The sequence below is a fragment of the Sander lucioperca genome, chromosome 20 (genome assembly GCF_008315115.2).
Source record: "Sander lucioperca isolate FBNREF2018 chromosome 20, SLUC_FBN_1.2, whole genome shotgun sequence".
Taxonomy (NCBI): Eukaryota; Metazoa; Chordata; class Actinopteri; order Perciformes; family Percidae; genus Sander; species Sander lucioperca.
Window position 1 is genome coordinate 11,085,243 of NC_050192.1, and position 21,380 is coordinate 11,106,622.

The 21,380-nt window shown below is 39.8% G+C and overlaps 2 protein-coding genes and 1 long non-coding RNA gene across 13 annotated transcripts in view; 1 reads left to right on the top strand and 2 right to left on the bottom strand.

Moving 5' to 3' along the window:
• LOC116060067 (proline-rich protein 5-like) overlaps window positions 1-2,108 on the bottom strand; it is a 22,061-nt gene extending 19,953 nt beyond the window's left edge. Inside the window, 1 exon segment of the mRNA XM_031313457.2 lies at window positions 1,814-2,108. The gene's annotated coding sequence lies outside the window, so the exon portion shown is untranslated.
• Window positions 2,109-13,120: 11,012 nt separating this feature from the next.
• LOC116060175 lies at window positions 13,121-13,759 on the top strand. Its single transcript, XR_004107449.2, has 2 exons — window positions 13,121-13,484; window positions 13,536-13,759. It is a non-coding gene; the product is annotated as an uncharacterized LOC116060175 (long non-coding RNA).
• Window positions 13,760-15,518: 1,759 nt separating this feature from the next.
• Window positions 15,519-21,380, bottom strand: part of wnk1b (WNK lysine deficient protein kinase 1b) — a 91,178-nt gene continuing 85,316 nt past the window's right edge. For 8 of the 11 annotated variants that reach the window (XM_035996295.1, XM_035996296.1, XM_035996299.1 and 5 more), the window contains 4 exons: window positions 20,810-20,851; window positions 18,902-19,074; window positions 18,343-18,399; window positions 15,519-17,003 (listed from right to left, as the gene is read on the bottom strand). In XM_035996295.1, the coding sequence (XP_035852188.1) occupies window positions 16,563-17,003; window positions 18,343-18,399; window positions 18,902-19,074; window positions 20,810-20,851 (713 nt within the window). In that variant the 3' untranslated portion in view covers window positions 15,519-16,562. The remainder of the gene's footprint in view (window positions 17,004-18,342; window positions 18,400-18,901; window positions 19,075-20,809; window positions 20,852-21,380) is intronic. The other 3 variants (XM_035996303.1, XM_035996301.1, XM_035996298.1) reach the window with 1 other exon arrangement.

Consider the following 21,380-nt stretch of genomic DNA (forward strand, 5'->3'; position numbering starts at 1 on the left):
TAGACAGGTGTCTCTACTCACTGTCGTGCTTACAAGACACCATATTCTAATCAAATTACAGTAATGTAGTTGAGACAGACATTTGATCCTACCACAAACTCAAAAACCCCTACTCACACACACACACACACACACACACACACACACACACACACACACACACACACACACACACAGTCAGGCTTGTAGTACAGGGCTAAACAGGGTAAAGATGAGGCTTCCACCTGACCTGTATCACTGTCTTAACCAAAACAACATTTTTGCTTTTTATTTTCTTTGCTCCACAGCCTAGCAAAGGCATTGATACAATCTGCAAACATTAAAGTGTCAGTGAATTATTTACAGTTCCAGCAATGTTTTTAGAGTTTCATCACTCTTGCATTGTTAAAACCTTTTTATTTTCATATGTACTGTGGGTGAGGTTGAGATACTGTATGAGGGCCTTGGTGAAGTTGAAGTCATGATCAGGGTAATCACAGTCTGTTTAGATGAAAACTGTAATGCATTTGTCTGCTTGGGTAGTAATGACTCTCCAGTGGTTCAGGCTTTACTTCCTGGTCGTATTTGTCGCTATGCAATATAAACCATGACCCTCTGTTGCCTGGTAGCTACAGTTATACATGGTTATAACAATTACCTAGTCAAACTATATATATATATATATATATATATATATATATCCTTTTTATTATCTAGTTTTCTTTGTAATTTATCTGTGAGACACATTTGTCTTGACCAGTGTGCTCACTTGATCAGGATTCTGCAGAAGAAGCTGATTTGAGACCAGAAAGGCACCACTTTCAATAAATATGTGGTGTTTGTGGATGGTAAAAGAAAAAGTACATGATATTATAGTCATTTGTGTAGATAGATCACCTTTGGCTCTGCAGAGGGCAATGTCTTTGGATTGAATGACACACACGCCGTGGCTTATTCCTGGTGCTGCATGTCCTGCTGCCTGTCTCTGACTAACTCTTTCTTAAGCCACCCTTCAGTGTGGTTTAATTGGCTCTTAGACTGTAGTTTCATGGATTGTGGTTATGGGAGCTTAAGAGTGTTTCTCATACAGCTTCTGGCTAGTTTTCATGAGCAGTCCAGGGAATGAAATCAGCGAGCTCCCACTCATTTAGAATCCTGACTTCTCTGAGTGTAAAGCACCCCTCCCCTCCCCTCTCAGTAGCAGACAGTTTACATTATAAGTAGATATCAGTGCCTCCTCTGCTAAAAAATAACAACCATAATCTGCTTTAACACACACACACAAACCACACCACACAGGCAGCAGGACAGGGAAATTACCACCATGCACCAGACAAGTGCTAAAGTAAGTGTTGTCTGTGTCTTGCAGCAGGTTTGTCTGCTCTACCAGCCTCTGGCAGAAAACCAAACCACAAGTTGGAGGTCCTGCTGTGCAAATCATTGGTGTCTGTCTGTTTTTCAGAGCTATCCTACCGTGACAACAGTCTTCAAGTGTGCTTCTTGGCTACCTGTGGGCAACCAGTGTGCAATACAACACTTTCAAATTATGCAATGCACAGAAATCCTGGAGTGTAGTGCATGAAGATAGCCATAATAACACTATATAGGAGGAGAGGAAATTCTTCATAGGACAAATCATAATCCCATATGGAGTAAAAATGGAAGATGTTACTTTTAGGAATCTAAGGCAAAAATAAGATATTATGTTATGGTAATAGCTTAACGTGTTGATATGTATTCTTCCATCAGTAGCCTATAAAACTGACGAGAGGACAGTTGCTTTTCTCAAGTTTGGACCGAGTTCTTAGATTTTCATACAGTATAGGCTACTCACTTTTTCAGAAGTCTTCCTCGCCCCCTTTAATAGCAAGTGTTCTCTATGTTTAAATCCCGCAACAACAGCCAAAAATAACTCCTGTATTCATGTGAAGGCTGGAGGTCTACACGGTTGTAAACAGTCCACAGTCGCAGCTCTTTAGCGCAGATAACAGCGCGCGAGGGCTGCGCACGTTCTGCTGAAAAGACCCGATATGCGGACCTGGACCCTCGTGAGCTGCGAGCTGTCAGCGCGACTTTCAGGACTCTCCGCGAGCGTCAGAGAGGTAGATGGAGGAAGTGAGAAACGTAAAGCGAGATACACAGAGAGAGAGAGAGAGAGAGAGAGAGAGAGAGAGAGAGAGAGAGAGAGAGAGAGAGAGATTCCCTTAATGCTGTCAATGTTCTAATTGTTACTGTAAAAAAAATGTTATGCTGTTTTGCTTGTGCTTTGGCACTGTCCATATTTGGATAAATTGTATTTTGATGGTGTTATTGAAACTTTCAAGCCAATAAAGCCTCTTTGAATTGAAAAAAAATCGAGAATGGTGTGTGTGTGTGTGTGTGTGTGTGTGTGTGTGTGTGTGCGTGCGTGCGTGCGCGCGCAGGAAGCAGCTTTGTGTGCAGGGGTTGGTGGGTGAGAGATGTAGTCTATGGTGTTAGTGGTTTAGTGTGTGTTTGTGTGGAGTGTTAAATTATTATATTATTATAATACACAGTACATAATACAACAATTTAAAAGATAGATAAACAGCAAAAAATAAAGAAATGCTGATGTTCTTTTTTCTTAGGGCTTTGACACTCCTACTTTATAGTTCATATTCAACTACACAAGTTCTGAAATTTAATTTTAAGATTTTAAGAAGCTACTTGAACTTGAGTATTTCCGCTTTGTGCTACTTTCAGAGGCAGATCTAGAAAACTTTGCATGGGGTGGAAAAGAGGTAGCAAGAGGTTTTGGTAGGGTGATGGGTGTGGGTCCTCAAATTAAAATGTATACTACTTCTGCAGGTAAACGCGACAACACAAAAATAGCCACTAACTAAATGCTATTTTACTAAGTAAAATGTAATGTTATTGTACTGATATATGAACAAAGAGAAGGCACACTGTACATGATGTCCAGCTGGGTTTATGGCAGGTACTGAACCATAGCCGCTCCCATGGCTAAAAAGACGAGCTAGAAAGAAAGTCTCCTCCTCAAGTCAAACTCCAGCCTGGACGTAACTTGTTAGTGCAGATTAGAGGGCGCTTTGTCAGCAGGTTTAAAGACATTGGGAGTCTTTGTTGTCAGCAGATTGGACTCCCATCATGTTTAATTCATAGTGAAATAAGTCATAGCCAAACCAATACAACAGCAAAACACTGGACATTACACTGAGTGCTTTTACTGTGGAGTGTGTGTGTGTGTGTGTGTGTGTGTGTGTGTGTGTGTGTGTGCATGCATGCATGCACGCGCGTGCATGTGTGCGTGTGAGTGTGAGTGTGTGTGTGTGCGTGCGTTTGTGTGTTTTCACTTCAGAGCCAACTTGCATTTTCAAGTGATCACAGTATCTAATGTACAGATCACTACATTAACCACAGAGCTCACTGTGTCACATCAGACAACCTGCACTCGAACCTGCAGACTGCATATGCAATTACTGATAGTACACCACACACACACACACACACACACACACACACACACACACACACACACACACACACACACACACACACACACACACTACAATGTCCCTCTGTCTGTAATAAGGAACAGGTTTATAATAGCAAAGTCTACTGGTCAAGGGCAGATTGTATCTTAAAAGGTCTCAGGACCATAAAACAACCACACAACCACACACACACACACACACACACACACACACACACACACACACACACACACACACACACACATACAGTGTGTTTCACTATGTTTGTGGGGACCTGTCATTGACATAATGCATTCCCTAAACCCTTACCCTAACCTTAACCATCACAACTAAATGCCTAACTGTAACCCTTACCATCACCCTAACCATAACCTAATTCTAACTCCTAGTTTTAACCCTCAAACAACCCTTTAAAGTTGTGGGGTCCAGCATTTTGGCCCCACAAAGCTGTCCGGACCCCACAAGTATACTGTATTCCCGGTTTTTCGACCCCACGAATAAAGTTAAACAAGAACACACACACACACACACACACACACACATACATACCTGTAAAAATACAGCTTGCCCAGAGTTTACTAATCAGGTGTTACTAAAAGCTCATCACGCACACTGTATTTTGGCGTGTATACATGCTGTAGACATGCTCACAAAAACACAATCACATACTTAATACAAACTGGCACACGACACAAGTTTCTAGACTCTGACTCCTTTATTTACTGTACCCGGATCACAAGTCAACGTAAGTGTTCCACTCCAGTAGCATCCTGCGCCACACTGGTCACACTGGTTGCAGTCCAGGTGCAGTTACAGGTTACATGCTACATTCAAGGGTAGCTGAAGGTAGTGGGAAAGCAAAGAATATATTAATGAGTGGAAGTAAAAAGAGGGCAGTAAATGAGTGATGTGAGTTTTTCTTGCAGCGAATGTTAGTTTAGGGACATTCTCTCACGCTTGTGACTTGCAGAGAATGTGTTTGGAAAATGCTATCAGGAGATAGCGGATGAACCTGCATTCCCTCTGTTACAATACACTACATCATTTTGGATGTCCATATGAATCTGTAGTTTCTTTAATGATAGTTTGCTACTTTCATTAGCCTAATTGTGGGGATTGTACTCTTTGGATACAGTCCATTACTAGCTACAATTGCAGCAGCACAAAGTTAAAGGTTAGCTCCAAAACTGAAAAAGACTGTTTGTTTAAATTGTGGTGCTCATTTATTTCTGCAGTAGATTGGCAGCAACATGTTAATGGCTGCCAATTTTCACTTTTACAGCACACTTTGAAGTTGATTAAATGAAGAAGCTGCAGGTTGAAAAACCACAAAGCACACTGTGAAGCGTGTACATGATAATATGCGATGCATGCCATTTATTTCCTTAAAACAAAAGCTTTTTCAGTGTAATATCGTTATATAATCAATATGGGGGTTTGAGGTCACTCAGATTAAAATCTTGTGTGAAACCTGTAAGCTCGTATCAGGATAGGTTGCGCTCAGTCTCCCTGTTTTTTCTTTTCATTCATTTCCTCTCCGACACACACAAACACACATACACCTCTCACTCTCTAAAAACTTTAGTTTCAGTTTGTTTCTCATGGTGAGAGCTTCCCTTTCCTGGTTACCGTTGCCATGGCAAATGGATAACAAATTGTAAAATAGTTCCCTCGGTTAGAAAGTGGAGAAAACTGCATTTCTGTAGTTTTACAATGTTTGGCAAGTGAAATTCTAATTCATCACATTCCATACTTTGTTTTGGCCCACTGAACATTTTGGATTTTCTTTTATCACATGTATACCCAAACTCACTTCTCTATATGAAATCTAATTTATATTGAAGACATTCAAGTACCTGATGCTCTGACTTACATTTTGTGACAGCAGGTAGAGGTGCAGTGCCTTGCTCAAGGGCACTTTGACAGGACAAAGTGTCTGTTACTGGTGACCTTTCGGTAGAGATACACTGTGATTGTTTGTGTTCAGCTACACTCCATCTTCTCCAGTCTATTAAAACACACACACACAAACTCACATTAGGCTGGCACAAACAAACACACACGGTCAAGACCACATGTGGACAGGAAAAGCACTTAGGTGGACACACACTTTTACCAAAAATGTAATGGAATACACATGTATGCAGACAAATGCACACACACTTTGTCCGCAGACAAACTGGTGTATGATTTAAAACTCGGTGCCATGTTAATCTGGGCTGTGTAAACAGACGAGAGGAGAAAGGTTGCTCTCATGCCAAAGGAAACAGCAGCAGGAACCTGTAATGGCTCCACTCAGGAGCCCACATCGGCCAGTGCAAACCTGCAGCCTCCGCTTACACAGCTACAGTACATGATTACACTAAACATGGCAAGGTTGCAACATCTTATTGCATAGGGGAGGGATATATGTTCCCTTAACATTCAGCTCATTATTTTTTCTTTTCTGTGTTTATGTCAGAGCCGAACTAAAATGATCTTACACCATTTTAACCAAATATTTTTTACAGTAAAATGCACTTAATCTTTTTATCTCCTCCTTTGTGATTATAGCCAACCACATAGAAACCACTGAGCAAAGTCAGCACTGACCTTTATTTACCCGGATCACAAGTCAACATAAGTGTTCCACTCCAGTAGCATCCTGGGCCACACTGGTCACAGTCCAGCTGCAGTTAAAGGTTACATGCTTCATTCAAGGGTAGCTGAAGGTAGTGGGAAAGGAAAGAATATATTAATGAGTAATTAAATGAGAAAAAGAAAAAAGAGGGGATGATGCATCTATGTTAAAGAACAAAACTCGTCTTAATGCCAAGAGTCAATATCATCATGTGTAGGACTTTTTTTATGTTAAAAGATATGAAAATCATATACGATTCCCTTGATTTTAGTATAATATATTGTATATAGCCCACTGAATCATTCTTAGCTGGATATTGGATTTTTGCTATCAGATGATCACTTTAAAGCCACAACTATACAGACATTTGATTCTAAATCCCAAGGGTGTGTTCGCTGGGACAAGAAAAAAATGCAATGTTTAGTAAACACTGTTTAGTGTGTATACTTGAATATACGATACATGCATAATGCAAATATACACACATACTTATGGAGAGAACTCGTTTTCATTAACTGTACCTGATTTATTTTGCAATTTTACACTAGTTTTTATTTTCTGTCTCCTGAGTTTCAGCTTGCAAATCACATTTTTTCCTCTTCTGTACTTTTTAGGGCCCTCATTGACATTTGTTCGCTGCTAATCTTAACCATAACAAGTACATTCCTAACCACAACCCATATCTGAAACTAAAACTAAACCCAACACACACACACACACACACACACACACACCTTCATGAAGCCCATATGGAAACTCTCAGTCAGCTAAAGAGGTTATGTAATAGGTATTTATGTGTGTATATATATATATATATATATATATATATATATATATATATATATATTCAATTCAATTCAATTCAATTTTATTTATAGTATCAAATCATAACAAGAGATATCTCGAGACACTTTACAGATAGAGTAGGTCTAGACCAAACTCTGTACTTTACGAAGCCCCAACTATTACAGTGGTTGCCTCAAGAGCAAGCATTAGCAGTAGCTATAGCGACAGTGGCAAGGAAAAACTCCCTTTTTTTGTTAGGAAGAAACCTCGGACAGACCCAGACTCTTGGTAGGCGGTGTCTGACGGCACCAGTTGGGGGAGTGGTGAATGGTGGCAATAATAGTCATAATAAAGATAGTGAAGCAGTATATATATATATATATATATATATATATATATATATATATATATATATATATATATATATATATATGAAAAATCAGTGGTTAGTCCCTGCTATAACATCCAGTTTAGTCACATGACACTAATGTAATGAATGTTACCATGTTATGATAATATCACCATTACTTGGTCTCATGCTATTTCTGTTTAACTGACAGCGGAGATGTTGAAAATTGACGACACGCACAAAATTACACGGCAGACTGTTTGGACTATTACTTATGTTTGCGTATTATGGTTAAATATCTGGGGTTCCATTTGTGCCATATTAAGTCGACAAGCTTACTGTCTATGTGTCAATGTCTATGTCTATGCTTACTGTCAATATCTTTGTCTGTCTGTCTGTCGATTGCCCACATCACTCAACATCTTACTTAATTTTGGCACAAATGGAACCCCATAATATGGAACCCCCATATATTTTGGCACAAATGGAACCCCATATTGCTGTGTCATTGCTGACCGTGTCATGACTATATGTTGTTTCACTCTGTTGATGCTTTGTGTCGTTGCACTCTGTCGTCGCTATGTTTGGTTTCACGCTGTCGTTACTATGCATCATTTCACTCGGTCGTTTCACTCGGTCGTTTCACTCCTTCATTTGTCGTCCTAATGTGTCGACTTACTGTTATCAAGATGAGCAGATTTCCCAGCTAAACAAGGGGAACGTTCCACACACAGTGGCCCTGCCGCAGTGGCAACAGGGCCTGCCAGTATTATCCCATCTAAAGCAATTATTGCAGATTATTGTCAAACACCTCGCCACATTAATAAGAGCAATCAGAATATCAGCAAATGACAGAGTGAAACAACACAAAGCATCTACAGAGTGAAACAACATAGTCATTACACAGTCAGCATCGACACAGCAAGACAACACAGTCAAATGACAAGGAGGGCAACAGACGACAGGAGTAAGTTGAGTTGACAAATGTTGAGTCATGTGAGCAATAGACAGACAGACATAGACATAAGCATAGACAGTAAGCGTAGACTATCAGTAAGCATAGACATTGACACAGACATAGACAGTGAGCATGTCGACTTAATTTTGTGTTTGTCCTACTGTTTGCTTTACTGAAGAGGAAGTAATTTAATGCACTGCCTTTTATTTGCTCCTTCATGTGACATTGTGAGAAAGTTTTAAGTTTGGTTAAAGCCGAAAGAACAGTGACCACTTCCTGTTACGTGCTGTAAAACAACCCAGCAGCATTTCCAAAATTTGACCTGGTTGCACCGTATTTAAAAAGTAATGGTGTCATGATGATCACGCTGACTTGATATATGTGGTCCCTGTGGTTCACCAGCGATGCAGAAAGGTCATGTTTTTTTTTTTTTTTAAATGCTTGCATGTCATATACAACTGTTTTTTTTTTTTTACCAATACCAATCTCCTCAGCCATGCTCTTATGTCTTTATGGTAATTATAAACATGCTCCTAAGGTAACATGACTTACTGATGCTAAAATACTACACATGGCAACTTGAATAGGTGAGGTCAAGTTCAGTGTCTTTGTGGAGTCACTTACAAAGAAGCACAAAACATGAAATCAAGACAAAAGATCCTAACAAAAGATTTACATTTTCTGTCATTTCTATAAGAAGTATTCTATACATATATATATTCATACAGGAAAATGGTTTCTACAGCTTATGCTTGTAACATTTATATAAACTTAAGCATGGAACTGGCTTTCCTGTCTGTCTGCAGTCTGTGCATTTCTCCCACACACGTCATCTGAAGACCCCCCCCCCCTTATTTTTCTCCCTCACCACCATTTCTCTCCTCTCTCGCTCTCTCTCTCACACTCTCAGAGTGTCCTTTCATTTCATGCAGCAGTAGAAATAAAGGCCACTCTGATGTACTAATTGGTCACGACAACAGGATGAATAAATGGATGAGACACGTACAGTACACACACACAAAATCCTATTTAAGATGATTTTCTACCTTAATTCACTTCTTGATTAATATCTGCTCTCCTTGTTAACGTTTAAAAAATACTAAATTTGCTCAATAACTTTTTTTATTCACACATTCATGTAGGTGAATCCGTCTTGTGACGAGTGATGTGTGCGACAGTGCAGAAGGGTCACTTTGTGTATTATGTCTAATTTTGTTGTGCAAGTGGACTGTTTACATATATTTTCAGTGTGTGTGTATTCACCTTCTGGTGTAAGCAGGGCCATTCTTGTCCTCAGGCCACATTCAAGGGTAACTCCCAAAATTCACTAGCCACTCAGCCAAAGAGGACCCTAAATGTTGGTGGTTTCCTGGAAGTTTGGGAAGCAAAACCAGGGAATAACCAAACATGAATCAGAAAAGCATCATACTATCATCGGTTGTAGTCACAGTCAGAATGTAACAGCATGTGGGTGATATTTTTTTTTCTCACTCTGTGGCTGCCTCTTGCACTTATCTAGATTTGTTCAATTGGCTTACACAAGCTTAAAGAAGCCAAATATATGCGGGCAATCTGTGTCGAAAAGGGAATGAGAGACCTTGCTGTTTCTGGTGTAAACTTTTTATGTATGTGTGAAGTTGTGGGTTTGGTTTCACATCATGGTTTTCACATTTTATCTCCATCCTCACTGAACTTCGATGACTCTAATAGAACAGGGAAACATTTATAATCATTAAAAAAGCATGACCAGAACAGCAATTACTGTTAACTAAACTTAGTCTTACCTCTACATCTTGTGTGAGTTCACCTGTCAACACTGCACTTACAGCTCACAGCTGGTTGAAAAACTTGCCCTACACTGCAATTTCTTTTTACAATTGTATTAAAATATTGTGTTTTATATTCAGGCTAATCAAGCTTATTACATGCTATGTAAGTCCTAAATGTCTTTCAGCTATTTGTTTAATTGCCAGGACGAGTAAAAGTAAAAACAAAATCCAAACAAATACAATTATATTCAGGAGCATTCTGCCAAGTTCAACAACGCTCACTGCAATTAAAATCCCAATCCCAGTGTGCAATTTTTTACAGTGCACTTTTCGTATCACTGCAGGAAAACTGCATGATGGTAGATTTATTGTTATAATGTACCGGTAAGTCTCATTTTCCTTCCTCCCTTCCTTCCTTAAGCCTCTTTTTCTTTGGACTGACCATGGTATTTTCATTGTATCCACGGTGACAGATAAGCACCCACAGAATGGGTAGTGCCGAACATTTGGGGCAAAGGTTAGTTATTCTGATAGTTAGTTATTCTGATACTATATCAGGTAGAGAAAAAATGCAGACAAAATTAATAAAATAAAAAATCATTTAATATTGCCTTGTGTTTTTTCTTTTAATGCCATGCTATGACTGATGTAAAGCACTTTGAATTGCCTTGTTGAAATATAAATGAATGATATAGGTAGTATTGACAATCATTTTTGACCAAAACCGAATATTCCCATGAATATAACTGATTATGAACTGCTGTCAATATGATAAATTTAGTATTATTCCATTTTATATAAGTTGACATTTCAACCATTTATTAGGGGCTCATAATAATAATAAACCTGGCTTGTTTATGCTTTATACTGTATGTGAGACCATTATATGGTTCACAAGAAAAGTCTTTAAAGTCTCCAAACACATCTCAAAAATGCATTGACTGTTTGTCCATGTCATTGTGTACCTGTCTGTCCATCTGATCTGGTGCATCGAGACCCATAGGCCTGTTAAAAAGAGAACGTATCTGAAGTTAAAACATTACCAGCAGAGAGACATGATGTAATTTCATTCCTATCTTTATACTGATTTAAAGTCCAGTCACTGCAATGCATTTAAACAACTTTTATTTATTAAGTTTTTACAAATAAAGTAACAAATGTCATTGTATTGTAGCGCAAAGCGCAAAGTTTTCTTTTTAATATGAAGCTTGAACACTCTATACTTAGTGCAAAACATACCGTTAAAGGCTGCCGATGACTCCCTACATGTATTGTTTTTTTCTTTTATTCATTCATTCATGTTTTTTTTATCCAACCACTTACAATGTCAAACATGATACAGAAAAATGAAACCACTGAATTAAGTTAGGTGCAGCTAGAGACATTAAAACTGCTGATAAAACAAGTGAGGAATAATACAAAAAAAAAACTCAAAAATGAGAGCATCAGAGAAACCAGAAACATAATCAACATATTGAGAAAAATGTTTTCAGGGAAACTGTTGCTGTGCTTGAGACTCGACATCATTCCACAGGAGCAAGCTACATAAAACAGCAAAGAGATGCACTGAATCAATCTCTATCTATCTGTGTGTGTGTGTGTGTGTGTGTGTGTGTGTGTGTGTAAAGTCAAGTAAAAAGCATAAAGGTTAGTGAATCCTGAACAGGCAAAAGCTCAAAAAACAGAACCTGAATCTAATGCGAGCGTGTTTTTGCTACACTGTATGTGTGTCACCAGAAAAAGAATCCTACTTTTCCTCTTTAACTTCAGGAAACTTCACAAATAAGCCTTTCACAGTCAGAGTCCTCCACCACAACCCTAAAAAAAAACTTCACAATAATTGCACCCACTGATGTTTAACTCAAGAATCCTCCAGCAGGGGGTGTAACTGTCAAACCCAACTGTAACCTCAGAGCTTGATAGCATACTGTAACTTTAACTAATATTGCATTGTAGCCGGTGCACAATAGGCATTCCTTTCATAGTACTTATGTAGTCGAGACACAGCAAAATATGATCAAACTTCGACTGTGGAAATCATTTGAGGATCAAGCAATTGCAAAGTGAAAATCCAGGATGTTACCTGGTAACCAAAACAGCTCCAGTGAGTAAAAGCAGTAGAAATACACTGAATCTACTTTTTTTTATTCTTTACCTCTAATGTTTCCACTCCACTGACAATAAAAAAGTCAAATGGCACTGAGTTGGTGGCATCATTAAAGGTTTGACTTCTTATAACATCATCATATGATAATCAGAACTAAAGCAAAGTGGCTCAATGATTATTCACAGCTTCAACCAAACTTGCCTAGTAGTAAAAATGTTGCATTATTATTCATGAGAAATGGAAAATATCCCAAGAAACAAGCAAAAGCAATGTGTTTTGTTTGTACAAGCTCTACAAATTAAGCTTTTTATGTTTTTATGTGAATCCAGAACACCCATTCCCGGCACACACACAAAAAAAAATGTTTTACGTGAATGTCAAAGATTGTACCAGACATGTTTCATCTACAAACAAATGAAAAGATAAGAGAGGACAGGGTGTCAAAGGCCTTGAATCTAAAACCACTATTATCAATTCCATAATTTAAACCACCGTCATCCCTACCAGTCCAATCATCATAACCACCACTGTGCTGCAGTCATTCTAACCACCACCAACACCACCTCTAGCACTGTGACGCCCTTATGTTCAAATAGCGTTTGGTGCAGCTTCAGAAACATATAGTGGGAAAAGGAGTGGATGAGACAATATTCATACCTTTTGTAGACTTGTTTTGCCCAATAGCAGCAATTCTCAGATGAGGAGGCATACCTAACCAAATCTGTTAAAAAGACAGTGTAGTTCTGCTGGTTTTGTGAATGTTATTTGATTTTTCCGGGTGTGAAAAAAATTGGATAACAATGGGTTACACTGGAAGAGCAAGATGGCCTAAAAACTTATTTTCTCAGTTAGTACTATGGGTGATGTGTTCTGATATGAAACACTATTTCATGCCAAAGTCTGGACAGTTTTGGTTATTTTACATGAGAGATGTCTGTATTTCTTTGTTCTCTTCTCACTGTTTGAAGTGGGCGGGGCTCAGTTGCACCAATCAGGATTCAGCAACCTTTGAATCAGATGACAATAGGTGGCTTGTTTGGTCACTGTCAAATCTGATGCAACCAATCTGAATCTTGAAAAGAACTGGATTCATGTTTTGGTAAAAACATAAATCTATACTACACCAGATATACTTTAACATTAAAGGAAAGTAACTTCATTGGTTCCTCTGCTGACTTTATGCAGCCCCTGGGCCAGTGCCTCTAAAATACAGAGTAATCCAAGCTTCAAATACAATCTTCAACTCCCTCCTTAAAGTTGAACAAATATTCCAGCCCCTTTTTCCCGCAATATCTACATTTAAAACCCTGAAAAAAATGGCACTGATAAACTCTTATGTTCTCTCCATCTTTCATTGTATTGGCGGTGTAACAGTCAGGCCTCATGTGGAGGTAAAGCACAGCAATGGGCCTCACTTCACACAAACAACACCGACTTCAAATGGTGGCCTTTTCAATCTTAAGTGGTCAGTCTCATTGGTTTAAATGGCAACAGAGTTGGGGTCAATTCTTCTTCCTATCAAAGAGCTAAGCTGGAAAACATTCTTGCTTTTTGGGGAAACAACTCAATTAATTGAAATCAAAGAGAATTAACCACAAACCAGCTGCAGCGCACACAGTCAATAGCCATTACTGCATCTCCACCAATCTACTGCATGCCTGCTCCACTAACACCAGGTCCAATCATCACCACTGACTTCAAAAGTGACCCCCCCCCCCACCCCAAAAAAAAAAATAAAAAAAATAATAATAACTCTCCACACATGCTGTCAAGTGTGCTTACTTTAACCCAAGTCCTCAACCCCCAATGGAACAAGCAACAGGAAGGATGCAAGGCACTATTAAAGTACCTCCAGTGTTCACCGGAGGCTCTAGGATGTCAGGGGAAGCGAAATAAAGCAAAAATAAAAGACAGACTTTTTTTCAAGTACATTAAAATGGACACCATTGGTTTATACATTCACATTCATCTAACAAAACCAGGGAGAAAGGGAAGAGGAGGGCTATTTAAAGTGTCTGATATATAAGTACTGTATTAAGAAAACAAAATAGCTAGCATTACTTTATTATCTAAATATCAACTATCCTGCCGTTCACTCCGGTCTGTCTTTATAATCGGGCTTGGAGGTCAGTTTCGACTTTCAATTCAATCAGTTATAAAAAAAGGAACTGAAACTGCAGTTGATAAGTTGTCGGTAAGGCATTTGTTTCGGATTGCGTCCTCAGTAACTGGATGTGAGGACGATTATTAAAAAGAGGTGTTCTCAATTGTCGCTTTTTGAAGAGAATCCATCTGCTGAAAGCAGTGAATTGAAAGTGAAACGACCCCAAACAGTTCTCTGTATGCTTTTTGTTTCATTTGTGATATTTTACCCTAAAACTAATGTTGTCCAACAACATTTGCTAATAATAAACAACAATAATCACAGTGTTTCCACATCATACACCGATGTGCGAGTATAACAGGTCCATTGACAGAATACCTTTTTTGTTTCTTTTTAAATAGAATAATAATCATTAACAACAATAATTATGACAACAATAGACATTGAAATCACTTCAACAAAAATGTTGAAAACCAACCTAATGATGAATAACACGAAGAACTGAGGCATTAGTCTGTGAATCTGTGTCTGTTTAACGGCTGCTACACCTCCAACAATGTGTGTGTATTTACATGAGTCTGTGCATGACTCTGTGTGTGTGTGTGTGTGTGTATGCAGGTGTGTGTATTTATATGAATGTCTCATGCATTGTGTGTGCGTGTGTGTGTGTGTGTGTGTGTGTGTGTGTGTGTGTGTGTGTGTGTGTGTTAGATTGCTAGCTGGGGGCAGCAAGCAAAACAAACCCAACAAAACACAACCAAAATAAAACAACAAAATGGAATCATCATGGCTGACATTCTAAACAATAAACAGACACACAAACTGTACATGAACTCTGATATTATTATGATAACAAGGCCACTTTTTCACACTGAGTTCTCTTGTTTGGGTTTTTTTTCCTTTTCTCTAAAAGGTTTCTGCTGTTATTGCTTCAAATGGCAACAGAGAGGCCCAGAGAGGGATGGAGGGAGAGGTGGAGGCATGATGTTGAAGAGGTGCTTGGTGTGCAGAGGCATCTGTCCTGTGCATTCAGTACTTTAGTAATGGTGCACACAGCCAGTATGTTCCTAAAGTAAGCAGTGGAACAGGAAACAGACGAGGTGTTTGACGGTTATTTAATACTCTCTGCTCTCCCTCTTTATTCACTTTCTTTCCTCCATCTCTCTCCATCTGTTTGAATGGTTTGTCAGAACAAGGGAGGAACAAGACACAGAAGGTAACAGAGGAGTAGCTGTCACGATATCTTTCGCAAGCTGACGAGTTAAAACCCCACCAAGTGCTGGACTGTACCTACTCTAAACCAGGCTTGAGATCAGCTCAGCTCCAGATGTTCAAATTCTCAAATGTGCATTTGATTGTTTCTTTTATTTTTATTTTTTTGTGCTTTAAATTGAGAACAATTTCCAAATTTCAACAGAAACACTTCCTGAATTTAATATCCTGTTCTAAACATTGCTCCAGTCTGCTCTCACCTGATATCAAAGCTTTCTTTTGAGCATACTGTACATTTAAGGAATGCTTTGCTGGCACAAACACAGCCACTGCTTGATTTCAGGGTAATATAGCCTCTCGTGCATTGTTTGATGTTGAAAGACAACCTTAATGTGATGGCCAGCCATGCTCCCCTCTGTATCCACCAGTTACCTCTTTATAGAGTGACAATGTCTTTTCTGTACTGAATTTGGAAAAGAGCATAAGATTATTTAAAACTCAGTCTGTGAGCTAAACATTTAAAATATTCTAAGCAATTACAGCATTAGAAGCTATTAAGAGGTGCTCTGTGGACAAACAGTTGGTTTTGTTAAAGCTGGCCACCACATTCCTCCCCCTTAACCTGATGTAATATCTCACCACTGCTGTCTCACAAGGGTGATTTTGTGACCTGCCTTGTAAAGACGTGTACACTCAATTTAGAATGAAAATGGAACAATGGTGGCCGAGCCATAAGTGCGCATAAACAATACCCCAATACCTTAACAATACCTCACACACAAACAGTTACTAACACCAATCCGGAACCCTGTCACAACCTCTTTGGCCTTTTAACATTGCACTCATGAGTCTTTTCCTTTATCCTTTAAGCATCTGGCTGGCTGTCACAAGCCCACAGTCAAACACAGCAGAAAGGGAAATTGTGTGACTGCATTCGTGTCCGTGACAGCTTCTCACTCACACACAGATGGATGCAGAGGCGAGATGCATCACACAAACTGTGGAGATGTGACCACATTGCATTCCTCCTTTCTTTTGCTCCTCTTCATTTCCTTTTTTCCTTTCTCCTCTTGAACAGGTCAGCTTCTGTCATTTCAAACTCCTCGCTCCCCACGCAAGCCTGTAACACTCTGTGTTGTTCCACACCAGTCCAGTCCAGTTCAGTCCAGTAGGGCTGTGATTTAAACCAGCCCTCACCCCCAGCCCTACGTGGTCCTCAGGTTAGGTCCTCCTGGGTTGCTGATCGACTTCTGGAGAGAGTTGGTCAGATGGAAAGCCTGGAGTGGCCCCTGCCCTGGAATCTGCCCCTGTCCACCAACCGTTGTGGGGTAGGGGCCCAGGGGCTGGGAGGTGCTGACCAGTAGAGGCCCAGGCTGTGCTGGAGCCTGGTGTGGGGTTGAGAGACCGTGAGCCGGACCGGACCATTGTGCACTGTAGGCAGCGGTGGGGGTGTAGTGAATAAACTGGGAAGGTTGGGGTTGAGGTGAAGTGGAGGAAGCAGGTGGGTGGCATAGGGAGCCCTTGCGGGTAGCCAGAGAGGTAGCAGTGGTGGAGTTGGTAAGGAGGTGGGCTGAACCTCCAATGCTGCTGGGACACAGCTGGCTGGGAGCCGAGTACTTCCTGCCCAGACTGGCTGACTGGATAACCTGGATAGGGGATATTTAACATGAGGAAATGTTTACTCATGCTAACACTTAAGAGTTGTTCATTCAAGCACATTTATTTTTTTAATGACCTTTCTTTGAAAAATTGTATTCTCTATTTCAATTGGTAGATACCTGTGTGTCCACTTAGCAGTAACTACTGGACTGACCAAGGCACAAATTCAAGATTTTTTAATTGTAAATTTTGGAAACATGCATCTCAGGGATTTTATTTTTTAAATATTCTTAAGAATTGATTGTTTTGGAAGTGCAAAGCTTAGATCATTCATATTCAAACAATTATATTTATTTATTACATGGCTTGGTTGAATACTTGATTCTGATTGGTCAATCACGGCATTCTGCAGTCTGCTATTTCTGTTTACCAGACCGTTGTAAGTTGTAGTATAACAGACCGCTGCCATGGACGAAGTTCTGATCATAGACTCTGGCAGATCATTTTTACATCAATAAAATCGTTTTAAAGTCAATATTTGTGCTCATACGGAGCTCATACCGCTGATCAGCGGATCACAAAGGGAGAAAGAGGGTGGGGAAAACGGGGAGCGCTAACAGAGCTAATGGGAACAGTGCAGACAGCGCATTAGTTAGCTCCATGGTTAGCTCACTCACCGGGGCGACCTGGCTTTGGCCGGAGAGCCGTGCTCATCAGCGGTAAAGTTAACCCCGCCGACCGGGACGCAGGTGTTGTCAGCGGGTAACCTTCGTATGAGTATGAATGTGTAATAGGCCGTGTAATAAGCTGTGTAATAAGTTGTGTAATAAGCGGGAGAATTTAGAGCGAGCCCGTCATTATTGCGAATTAAACCCCTTTAGACTGATTCAAGACCCCGACGCAAACATTTTTTATATGGATTGTTAACCGGGCCAAGCACACCCTCAGGGGGTTCACTGCAGGCCTCTTGGTTTTGGTGATTTAATGATTTGCAACAGTACAATGTAATATCAAATTAGAAAGGTACTAAATTATTAGCTCAACCTGGCTTGTAGAAGGGCCATGTATTTGAATCTAGTTTTAAAACCTTTATTATTTTAATTTATTTTGTTTGGAACATTGTCAGTTGTCTTTAATCAAATAAACAAACTAATTGAGCTACATAAACCAGTGGCTAGCTGATAGTATTACAGCATAGAAGCACTGAATGGTTTGTGGGTCTCTTTGCATACAATGAAGCTGCCATCATGTCTGCTGTGTCCACTGTACGTAATGGGAAGTTGGATGTGTCTAGAGAGGTAGGGGCACACAAGCTTGTTTTTGCCATTTAGTCCCCCTAACAGGTTAATTTGGCTATGATGTCATATGGTTTATTTATAAACTAACCTCGTAGCTATGTCCCTGTATTGGGGCCTGCTGCAACTGTTTGGCACTCTTCTTCCCCTGAAAAAGATGAATATTTAGTTCAGTTCACCTGTCCATTACTTTTTAAACACAAAAATGGATCACATAAAACAGTTGTTTTCTAATCCTCAATGATCAATAAATAAAGACAAAAAAATTGGACCGCGGGAGGGTTCAAAGCCCTCCTTTTAACAATTCTTAAACTCAGTACTGAAACAATGTACATTTTGTTACTGGATGTTCCCAGAGCGTGACTTAAAATAAATGAAGATGATCACTGTAATCACACATATAGTGCCAAATGAATACAGGACCTAGTAGCAGTTTAGAAAAACAAATCTCAGTAGGTTTTAGCTTTGGTTTGTTGCCCCCCCCCCACCACTTTTTGCTTTCAACAAACTGCCATTTAGAGCTTTTTTTCTGTCTGTCTTCTTGTCCAGGTAACTAAATACAGGAACTGGTGAGTCATTGCTGAAGGAACATTTATTTGTGTCAAAACAACTTCTGCTCCATTAAGATGAATCATAAAACAGCAGTAAACCTGTGAGAGGTTCATGGCATCTCTGGCCCAGTTGTCCACCAGTTTATGGAGGTCATCGGTGAAAGTTCCTTTTCTCTGGTGGGGGGCTGATATGTTGGGGGGCAGACACTGAGAACCACCCTGGCTCTGACCCAAACCACCTGAACCGCTCATTGCATTGGTGCTATTAGTCCCTGTAGAGGGAGATGGAGAGAGAGGAGGAAACGAGCAAAGAATGTGAGATATTGTTCGAACTAGAAGATGATAATTGATGTTATCTGAATGAATGAGAATGCACTCCCTGTCTTGACCATGAAAAGGGCGTTACATGGTGACAGAGCCTGGTCGGGATAGAGCTTTAAGGGTAGGTCAGCATGAAGACATGGTCATTATGTTGTTTAGTTGTAATAGTGGAAATCATTATGACAGATGGGGCAAACTATGATACTAGAGCAACATTTTGAAACAGAACATGGGCACGTTTATATGACAAAAATTGAGCCTGTTTCAGAATATATCATATTAAATATTGAGTTCTCTCAAGAGTCCCATTGCTTTAGGTTAGTGATACACTGGGCAACCTGTAAAGCTGACATGCCCAGCAGCATTCACCTATTAGATGCTCCAACACAAAAGAAACAATGCTGAACCAGGCCTGCTGTTGATCACAGTTGCCCCGTGTTGCACTGATCTTGTGTTTTAATCTATTGTTTGGCCATAAGATGGCACTCAAGCTCTGTAACAGCTGGTGGTTTGCTTTTTGCCAACCCTGAGCAGCAAACTGATCAGAGCAAATTCACTGCAGAACTAAATAAGCACACACTGCAAACTGGCCAGGGTGTCTGAATGTGAGTGCTGTGCTGTCGAGGCATTTAGCCTCTGTTCAAGTTAACATGAACTATTGTATGATAATAGCACCAGAATCATAGCATGTTCCAAGACTGCACTTCTTCACATCAGTGCCTCTCTACCAAGTCAAGAGGAAACTATGTAAATCAGTATATGCTGAGAGGTGATTATAAAATACCTTTGCTACACACTCTGCTGGTTTCAAGTATCGTCACATAATTATGTCAGAATTAAATGTTCCACTTTAATCAAATCTGGATCTCCAATATTGTAGACACAGCCCTGATAATATGCTTATGCATTTTTTCACAAATATACAGTTTTAACATATCATTCAGTGAAAGAGAACATCAGGATCAATAGGATTTGCTATTGTTATTTTACTGTCATAAACAATGCATAATAATTTCCTCACAAATGTTTACTATCATTTCTTTACTATACCTTAAATCCAGACTATAGTAACATTACACTGATCTGTTCATATCATATATTACAGGAGAAAAGACAAAATATTGCAGGGATTAGCCAGTAAAAACTAATCATACAGTTGTTCTGACAGAAACCGGCATGTCATGCTAAATAAAATGGAGGAAAATAAGAATGAGGAGACGCTGAGTCATGACTGACTGCAGCAGTATGGAGTTCTGGGCAATGTAGTCAAGACCACAAGCCATGATGGGGAAGGAGAGGAAAAGGAGGGGGCAGAGTGGCGAACAGCTGTTTGTGTTTGTTTGTGTGTGTGTGTGTGTGTGTGTGTGTGCGTGTGTGCGTGTGGCGCGTGTGAGAGCTCGCAGGTACATGCACAGTCAGTTTGAAACCGTGATGGCTGGTCAATTCAGTCATTTCGGTCCTCAAACTGGGTGTTCTTTGATCCTTCGTCATCAAAATGTCAAAATTGAAAATACAGTGTTTCAGCAGCTGAAATAACTGAATCAAACTGATCTCAAATCTGGCAGAGGATCAAAGTTGAAATCTAAAGGACATTAGAGAGCAGGAAGAGGAAGCGTGGGAGAGCAAGTGCAAGAATGCAAAAGGGAATCGATGGAGGGAGGAAAGACCAAAAAGAGAGATAATTACTACAGAGCTGGTTGCAGGGGCAGACTTTTTTCACCATCTTCCCTGTGTAGCCGGAAGACAACGATTGGAGGATTGGGAGAGAGTCAGAGTTAAACCCACACCCACAACACCCGACAACCAAACACAGTATGATTATTTGAACTTGAAGCAGTCAATAAATAACACTTTGGGGTTGAGCTGCCCAATAACATGTTTACACTGAAATCAGTACCTGTCACACAGTGCACTGTGAAGTAGTGTTAAGTATTTTATGTGCATTTTTAAATGTATAAATGAAAGACATGAGGTCAGTGTGTTCTGTACTCTGCACTGTGAGAAAGGTTGACCACAGATGTCAAGTCACAAGGCTGCCATCTTTATACACATCTGAGTAAAGATGTTTTTCTTCAGACAAGCCAAGATATGTAGGCAACCTTCTGAGGAAGTGCATACACCAACTTTAAGCACATTTACTGCAGTAGCAACAGAGCAGTTAATACTGGAATATAAATAATTTGCAACCAAAGCTCTTGAAGACAATCCTTGTGTTTAACAGCAAACCAAACTGAGTCTTTGCACACTGCCTCAAAGT